This window comes from Gastrolobium bilobum, unplaced genomic scaffold (genome assembly GCF_033153095.1).
Source record: "Gastrolobium bilobum isolate Gb01-03AN ecotype WA unplaced genomic scaffold, APGP_CSIRO_Gbil_v1 utg12026, whole genome shotgun sequence".
Classification (NCBI taxonomy): Eukaryota; Viridiplantae; Streptophyta; class Magnoliopsida; order Fabales; family Fabaceae; genus Gastrolobium; species Gastrolobium bilobum.
The window spans coordinates 140,324-149,864 of NW_026896116.1; the positions used below are offsets into that span (position 1 = coordinate 140,324).

The following is a 9,541-nucleotide window of genomic DNA, read 5'->3' on the forward strand; positions in this document are numbered from 1 at the left end:
ATGGCCTTTTTAATGATTTATATTATTCTCTAACACACCCCCTCACGCAAGAGCCTTTTGAGCTTGAAGTGTGGATATGGCGAACTCGTGACCTCATAGTCACTGAAGCTCTGATACCATGTTAAAAACCAATTCAACTCAAAACCTTAAGATGTTGGGTGATGGTCTTTTTAATGATTTATATTATATTCTCTAACACACCCTCTCACGCCAGAGCCCTTTGGGCTTGAAGCGTGAATATGGCACAAGTCCATTAATGGTCTGCCTTGTGCTTTTCTTAATTCCACCTAAAAGTGGGGGGCGGTGAGGATCGAACTCATGACCTTGTAGCCACTTAAGCTCTGATACCATATAAAGACCCACTTCAACCCAAAACCTTAAGGTATTGGGTGAGGCTAAGATAATTATTTTATATCTCTCTAACACACTCCCTCACGCAAGAGCCATTTGGGCTTGAAGAGTGGATATGACACAAGCTCATTATTGGTCCGTCTTGTGCTGCACAAGCCCATTTTTTGATCTGCCTTGTGCTTTTCTTAATTCCACCTGAAAGTGGGGGGCGGTGAGGGTCGAACTCGTGACCTCATGGTCACTGAAGCTCTGACACCATGTTAAAAATCAATTCAACCCAAAAACCTTAAGGTATTGAGTGAAAATCTTTTTAATGATTTATATTATATTCTGTAACATTTGTGATCAAGAGGGATTCAAAATATGTCATTCATGTCCAAAATAACAAGGCATGGAATGAAATGAAGTTTAGGGGTCACATTCAAGACAAATACTCTAATTACTGTGTTATTTGGAAATGAACACCACATACAGAGTTAATGTTAAGATCTCTTGAGGTTTTAGCAGTTGTAACCAAGAAGTACAAACTAAATGATGTCAAGCAGCAACAAGCAAATATAGGTGTGGGCCCGTAAATCCAGAGGAAGAGTAGAATACCTCGAGCATGATTTCAACAAGGTTAGCTTGTAGTTGAAAAATGGAGGTCATACCATATGACATGTCACATGGCTTTTGTTTATTAGATCTATCATACACAGTGACAGAGAAATAAAAGGATATGTATATTATAGGATCCAAATTTGAATTCCTTAGTTTGCATGTTTTGTATTGTCAAATTAATTAAACAATTTAACTACTTATACTTCAACCACCTTTTGAGACAAGAAGGAAATATTTAATTAACCATTTACAAAAATATTTAATTAATAAATCATGAATTTAAAAGAGACCATGAATTTAGAAGAGACCAATCATAAATTTAACTATAAATGGTTCAGTTGTTGATGTGCAAGAAACATTTTCCTTAATTTTATGCTAAAGAGAATACAGCATGTTTGGCAGTATAAAACCATAAACTAGGAAATAAACTTCACATAAGCCATCAAAATTGATTGCTTCAAATTATTACAAAAGGAAATAAGGAAATAGAAATGACATTTTACAGGCCTATATATCTATCTCTCGGGTACAGCTTAAGCTTTGCAGTGACTAAGAACTTATGTTAGCAGCTTTCCCTAAGGAGGTGAAGATCAGCCTGAAAATAAGAAGTGAACCAACCAAATTAACACAGCTCAACCAAAATTCCAAAATAACTTGCAGAACAAGAATAAAAATATGAAAACCATGAAAGTACAATGTTCAACAATTGTCTACCTGATAAGAGGCTTCTGCTGTGGAATAAGTGCAGGAGTTCCACTTAACAATGGTGCAGCCTTTGAGTTTGAAAAGTATAAGTTGCTACTTTTCATGTTACCATCATAATCTTTGACATGATTTCTATACTCAATATCATCTTCAAGCTCATCAACTTCTTCTACAAAGGCTTGATGCACATCATTCCGACCAGACATACTCTTCTCAATAGCTAGCTTTTCTTCTTCTTTAGAATTAGATGTATCAGTCACTGCTGCAAGTATAGGGTTCATTTGTTGGTTGCCTGTCACTGATCCATTGGTCTCGCTATTCCCAGAAGGAATATGCCCTGAAGATATCAGACAAGGTTTTTCACTCTTTTGTCCACCCATACTGTTGACTTCTGAGTCTTCAAATTTCATAGAACAAGAACTAGAAGTACTAATAGTTCTATCTTCGTGAACTTCCCTGCTGGGGGGAGGTACACGTACAAAGGCCTTGGAATTCCTCGAGTTATTATCCACGTTGTCCTCTGATCGCTTTCTCTTCCTCTCATCAACTTCTCCAAATACAACCGCTTTATCTTCTAGAGACTTTTCTGCTTGACCATGGCTAGAAGAAACCCTCAATTTGGAACTTCGTTTATTATCCCCAGTTACTTTAGACGGGCAGGAAGGCCGAACACCACCAGGAAATATGAAGTTAGGTATGTTACGGCGCTTCACATGGGACACATGCATATCCATTCCAGGTTTCCATAGAGTGTACGTGTTGACAGTATGCTTAAATTCTTCAACAGTTACCCTTATATCAAATTGTTCACCTTCATTCACTGGAACTCCTTGCTTACGTTGCAGACCCATAAAGTAACAGCAGTGGAAAGACCTAGATTTGTCTGAAAATTCACCAGGATACGGATGACACTGAAGCACACCGTAAGTGTGCCTCTCAATCTAGAAGTTTAAAGGACAACAAAATCAGGTTATGTATGAAATAAGAACATAAAATATTCAAACACAGAAACCCCCTCCTTTTGTTACCAAGAGCTAAACACAAAAAGAGACAGAGGTAGGCCGAAGCTTACTTGGGGGAAGGTAGTAAAACAAGATTTAATGGAGTGGGATATAAATTGGCGGACAGTATGTCTTAGAACGAAATGGAGAAAAGCTATACGTATAGTGGATGGTTAGACCCGCTGTTATTCCTATGTTTCAGATGGTCCCTTTTTAGTCCTTTTCCCCTTCATTTCCCCCACTTCTTCTTGTCCCTTTCTCTTTTACTTTTATTTATTATATATACATATATTTTTATTTTATTTTATTTTTATTTTATCTTATTTTATTTTTTTTATTTTATTTGTTTATTTTTATTTATTTATTTATTTATTTATTGCTTTTTTTACTTTTTTTTTCAACCGTTTTGTATCTTTCATGTGGGTTCATCTACAAACGACCCCAATTAATTTGGGATAAAAGTGTTGTTGATGTTGATGTTGTTGATGTTTCTCTTTTCTTTTCAAAAACGAAAATAAAGAAAGGGAAGTAAGAAATGAAATGATAGTGTTATACCTTCAATGTCAACTGGCGGAGACGAGACTCAACCCAGCCTTTCCATTGTCTAAAGTCATCTGCATTCTCTGCTGTAATGTCTATCTGTAGAAAGTTCTTATAAGCTTCGAAGAAGGGATAAGGCTCAAAAAGAGTATCCCAATCAGCATTGCCAGCCTCCATAGCCTACAGTAGTAAACGCGTCAAACTTAAGCAACCCAAATAACACAATAAGAACAAAATAAAATAAATAAAAACATATATTCAACAAAAATTATAACCGAACTTATCAAAATTAAGAAAATAAACCAGCCTACAAGAAATTGTTGCTTCCTTGATAATGTTATTCAATCCATTTATGAAAACTTCAACCAACCAACCACCAAGCTTATATTGTATTCTACATGGATCAATGATCAATCCTAATATGAAAACTTCAATATTGGTAAAAACATTTCATTTTGGTAGAAAAATAAACCCAGCTATTACCTAGAATTACCCAAAATTGCTGTTATTGAACACCGAAAAAAACTTGGCTTGTAGGCCAGGTTTCTTATATTGAATTTCATAGAGTTAGATGAAGAACAAAGTTAGTGCAGATAACAGAAGAATCTACTAGGAAATTATCATGTTGTCACAGGAGGGACCAGATTTACCAAACAAGTAAATTAACCTACATATCTAGCATAACTTCAATATACTGTCCCATTGCCAGATCTGATAATGGGAACTCTAACTTGAAGGCCCCATGTCAAATCATCTTGGGGCAATGGTGCAGTGCCCTTCACTTAATGGGATGAAACAAAAGAAAAAGGGAACCTTGGACCAAAATTTATTTCAATTTTCAAACTTCATATAGGTAAAGATAAAGCACCAATTCAACCAAAAAGCTTAAGTTGTTGGGTGAGGCTACATCAGTGATTTTATATATATCTAACACGCCTCCTCACACGAGAACCCATTGGGCTTGAAGGGTGGATGATGCATCAGACCCACCTTACCTATGCTAAGAAACTCCACAAGACTTTGTAAAAAAACCACTTCAACCCAAAACTTTAAAGTGTTGAGTGAGGGCCTTTTTAATGGTTTATATTATTCTCTAACACACCCCCTCACGCAAGAGCCATTTGGGCTTGAAACGTGGATATTGCATATGCCCAATTTTTTTTTCTTTTTTTTTTGGTTTACCTTATGCTTATTTAATTCCACAAGTGGAGGCGGTGAGGATCGAACTCGTAACCTTATGGTCACTGAAGATTTGATACCATGTAAAGAACCATTTCAACCCAAAACCTTAAGGTGTTGAGTGAGGGCATTTTTAATGGTTTTATATTATTCCATGTAAAAAACCAATTCAACCCAAAAGCTTAAACTGTTGGGTGAGGCTACATTAATGGTTTTATATATATCTAGCAATATAAACTGAACTAGACAGCTTGATTGAGACCATTTCCTAGAATTTGCCAAAAAGAAAACATTTTTGAAATCATCATATCATACCTCACATATTTCACTTCCCCTCCGAAACTCCTCTGACATAACATGCAATGTACTTGAGGTCACGTTGTAAGTAGAGTTCATGCAAGGATAAGCCGGAGTAATTATAGGCATTAGATGAAATCTATCCTTGGGATTTCTTCTAGGATCCCAAACTGGTAGTCCAAGAGATCCTTCTTCAATAGGACAAAGCATGACTGGGTTTGGCCATCGCCATTGAGTATATACCCTAAAGAATCGAGACACTAACATATTGGGCAGTGCATTAGGATATAGCTGGCATATTCGAGCAACAAGCAATGCCAAGTTTATACCACCAAGAAAACCCGCAACCTGCCCAGAAAATGCATTAGGAAAATCAGAAGAATACATTAAATAATAGTGAACGAATTTAGAACAGAGAATAAGCAATCCTGTGCACGAGCTATGCCATACATTTTTATAAACACCACGACGCTTTGCCCAAAACTTCATGCATCTCAATGTTGTACGAAAAGTCTGCATTTCAGAAACGGAATATAATCAATGACAAGAATGCCATAGAAAAGCTCAATTCAAAAATCTAAGCTGAATAAATTTCATATCAACCACCTGAATATTTGGAACCAAACGCATGACTTGATCAGTTACTCTACAACCATTAAGACTACGAACAGTTTGTTCATCTGCATTTTGTAATATTGATTCCTGTGATATATCTAAGTCCTGCCCAAAAAAATCCATTATTACTAAATGGTAAATAAAAATTAAGATAAAATTAAACACTTGTAAAGCCTGAACAAAAACATATATAGGGGAAGGAAGATATATTTCACATCTGTAGAAGATTTGTTTTCAAAAAAACTAAACGTTCTATTGTCAAGTCCCCAATTAATGGCTTCTTCCCTATCACTGACCAATGACTTAAAAATCTTTAATCCATTAACAGTTCAGGTAGAAAAATCAAATGCTGTCAAAATGCCATTTAAAAAACTAAGGATCCTTCATATTATCCCCTTCAATACAGACTGTTTTCAAATTCTCAGGAAAACCACATAACCACAATTCCTGGGAAGGAGATAGCAATAGTATATATAGACAGAAACAAGAGGAATGAGAATTGTGCCAAAAGCATAGTTAATTGTTTTAGCATAAATCACTTACTTCGGGAATAACCCACAATGACAATCTGGCATACAGGAGATCTACCGAAACTCCATTGAACTTGAATCCTATCACTGGGACATGGGCATCAGGCACAGGGTGCAATTCTGTTACTTCCTGCATCTCCGATAGCATCTTACATAGCTCCCCAAAGAAATCTTCCTAAAGCCAATTTAAATAACAATTTTAGCTGACAGGAAATATAGCCTGAAAAACCTAAATTTGTACCAAAAAACAGCAAGAATTATCTTACATCTCTGGTTGCATGTCTAGGTCCCACACAAAGAGTATCTATATCAGCTCCAGGACCATGCACCTACAAGATTTGGAGTGAAAAATTTGGTGAAATAATAAAAGCAACAAAAAAATATATTACAATAGTAATATTGCAAAGATAAAAGTGTTTGCGCAAAAAAATTGGGAAATTAAGAATAGCTCCATACCCCTAGCCGATAGGAGCCAAAGGTGAAAATCTTGGCATTGGCTTCTTGCACCAGTTGTTCATTGAATCCCTTTTCCCGGCTAATGGATTTAACCCAAATCTTCACAATCTGATTCATATTACAACAGCACAATCAAAACAAAACAAATTCATAGGGATTTCCATTACATTTCCAACATTTTTTTTTGGACAAAAGTTTAGACTGAGACGAGGCTCTCCCCATTCCTAGGACTATATTTCCAACATGGTATGAATAGAAATTGGAACAAAATTCAACCTGGTCTAGCCTGCCAAGTACTTCCTCCCTGCACACTGCCTCCTCCTGACTCTCATACAATCCAGCACCTTGCAAGTACTGAACAACCACAAACCCAATTTCAGCACACAATAACTCTTAGAAAAGCTCAAAAGAAAAAATTATATATATATAAATTTATAATAAGCGCAAACAGAACCTTCTCAAGTTCACGGTTCTTGATCACATCACACTCAGTTGGTCCAGCCAATGAAATTGGCTCTGTAATGCCTAATCTTTGCTGCCCATTATTGCGATTGCTCAATCCAGGGGTCCCCATGAACAAATTGATAAACTTCTTTTTCTTTTTCTTTTTCTTTTTTTTGTAATTATTGTATGATATATTTTGTTTCAATAATCGGGAACTGTAAGAATTATCAGTTATTGATGATTTTTTTCTGTGTTTTCCCAAGAAAATCAAATAAAAACAAGATGAAACAGGAAAAAGAAAAGAAAGAAAGAAAAACACTATAACAATGTGATGATAATTGTCGATTGTACAGTATTTGGGGAAACCTTCAAAGCTATGAAATTTGACGATAAAAACATGAAAGAACAAAAGGGTAACAAATTACAAAGCCACCCAGAACAAATTAATTCCAAAAAAAAAAAAACAACCACAGAGTACAAAGCTTCAATTGGGATTCTCAATTTGAAACCAAAACTGCAACCCTAAAAGACTGAATCAGCACCGAGCAATCACGAAACCCAGATGAAGACGAATATAGCACGCGATCAGAACTGGAAAGGCTTCAACTTGATGAATTCTTCAAGAAATAACGCTCCCACCATGGTTGAATTGAACCTCAAAAGCTTCAATTGTAGAAATTATATTTCTATTTGAAAAGAAAATAGATGTATAATTCGGGAAAATTAGTGAGAAATTTAGAAGACAGAGAGATATAAAGATTGCAGAAAGAGAGAAAGCGAAGGGTAGATTTGTTTTTCGCAAAGATTGATAAAAGAAACGCGGTTGGGTCAATAATGGCGGTGAAGAAAGAGAAAACGTAAATAAATAGGATACGCATAAAAACTAAGGGATTGTATTTGGTGATGTTACATGATACAAGTTAATCATGTTGTAGAGATAAAATTGGTGGGGTTCAGTGTTTAAATAAATAAAAAAAAAAAACAAATTAAACAGTGGACCCCACCAACTTTGTCTCTATAACATGATGTAACTTATGTCATGTAACATGATAATTACATTTCCCAAAAACTAATATCTATATATATCTTCTTCTTCTTCTTTTTGAAAAAATATCTATCTATATCTCTACTAAGAGATTCTTTGGGAAATTTGCTCACATGGTGTAAATGGGTCAGGTTAGTCCAATCCAGTCTACAACCTGGTCTACATTGAGCCTAGCCTAGCCCGGCCTTTCAGAGAAAGTAGAGTAGGCTTAGTGCCTGTTTGGATCCTCTCTTTTTTAAGCTACAAGCTACTTATAAGCATAAACTAGGCCAAACAGGTTTTGGGAAAAGTTCTTATAACGAAAAGCTCTTTTTTTTATAATGAAGAAAAAAGCTGAAAACTAAAATTCCTAGGAGGAGCTTTTTTTTAAGCTCTTATTTGTTTTTCTTGAATTGTGTGCTTTTTTTTAAAATGAAGAGTAATAAAGATAGAAAGAGATAATTTTCTTGAAATATGTGCTTTTAAGTAATTTTTAAGCTAAAACTTTTATGTAATTTCCAAACAGCTTTTAGCTTATTTTTTTAAGCTCTTTTTTTTAGCTTTAGCTTATAAGTAGCTTATAGCTTAAAAATAAGAGGATCCAAACAAGCTCTTAGACTTATAAGAAAGTATTTTTAACAAATAGGTCATAGGCCAATTTTGTCAAGCTTGGCCTAAAGCCTTGTAGGCTTGCCTATTTAATTTATTAAAATAAAATAATATTTATTTTATGTGATAAAATACCAATACCAACCCTAATTTTTATGTGCACCGCCGCTTCTCACTCTCGGCTTCGTCTTTTCTTTCCCTTGTCTTGATGGTGGTTTGAAGATTTTTAGATGAATGACATTCTCTTGTAGACTTTATTTCAGCACCCAATAATTGTATTTTTTTTATTTTTCCCATTTCTTTGACTCTATTCCTCTATGATATACATTCTAGAGCTGAGGTATTAAGTTGACTCTTTTTTGTTTGTCATTTTTTTCTTATAAGAAGTACTAGTGCATGCATGAATAGAACTTTCTTTGCTCTATATAATTATTTTCTTTGCTTGGTATCTATAATGGGAGGCCTACAAGGCCTGTAGGCCATGTCAGGCTTTCTTATTTTTAAAAATATGCCAGATTTGGCCTACAAATAAAGTCTTTAATATGCTAGATAGGCTGAATTTTTTTTTACTTAGGATTGGGCCAGGAAGGCCAAAGCCCGGCCTAGCCCAGCCCATTTACACCCATACTCACATGTCACTTTGTATTAATTCTCCACTTTGTCTTTTTTCTGCATTAACTTAAATATTTTTAACTTAAAGAAATTTGAATTTAAATTATTATTAATTCATTGGTAGTAAAATATTTAGGGATAGTTTTGATGGGCTTTTTTTCTTCAAAGGTTGCTTTTTTTAGGGAAAAAAAGCACTTCTCACTTTAAATTCGTTTTGGATGTCTGCTTTTAAAAAAAGCAGAAGTCACAAAAAAACCAAAAATCTGCTTTTTTAATAAGCTAAAAAATTTAGCTTATAAAAAAAAATAGAAGTCCAAAGCCAAATATTTTTTTCAAAAATTAAATATTTTTATAAAAATATGAATAAGTTTAACTTTTGTAAAAAGTACTTCTAAAATAAGGAAGAGATAAAAGTTACTTTTTTTATTAGCCCAAACAAACAAGCTCTTAGTATTCATTGCAGTTCAAATTTAAATTTTGAATACAATAAAATTCCACTACTTTCTGCGTTGAAAAGTGTATAGTCTTTTAATTTTGTTGCATTCAATAAAAGCCATAATAACAATACAATAAAATTC

The 9,541-nt window shown here is 34.5% G+C and overlaps 1 protein-coding gene across 2 annotated transcripts; it reads right to left on the reverse strand.

Moving 5' to 3' along the window:
- Window positions 1–1,325: 1,325 nt before the first annotated feature.
- LOC133297861 (nuclear poly(A) polymerase 1-like) lies at window positions 1,326–7,531 on the reverse strand. Of its 2 annotated transcripts, XM_061497082.1 has the most exons (11): window positions 6,729–7,531; window positions 6,551–6,628; window positions 6,275–6,382; window positions 6,085–6,147; window positions 5,832–5,993; window positions 5,280–5,393; window positions 5,124–5,186; window positions 4,692–5,021; window positions 3,213–3,377; window positions 1,666–2,597; window positions 1,326–1,546 (listed from the first exon to the last, which is right to left on the reverse strand). In XM_061497082.1, the coding sequence occupies exons 1-11, from the start codon at window positions 6,846–6,848 to the stop codon at window positions 1,501–1,503; spliced, it is 2,181 nt and encodes a 726-aa protein (XP_061353066.1). In that variant the 5' UTR covers window positions 6,849–7,531; the 3' UTR covers window positions 1,326–1,500. The 2 variants fall into 2 exon arrangements, with proteins under 2 accessions (XP_061353066.1, XP_061353067.1); XM_061497083.1 differs by lacking the exons at window positions 6,275–6,382; window positions 6,551–6,628; window positions 6,729–7,531 and having other exon boundaries at window positions 5,832–5,989; window positions 6,085–6,111.
- Window positions 7,532–9,541: the final 2,010 nt, after the last annotated feature.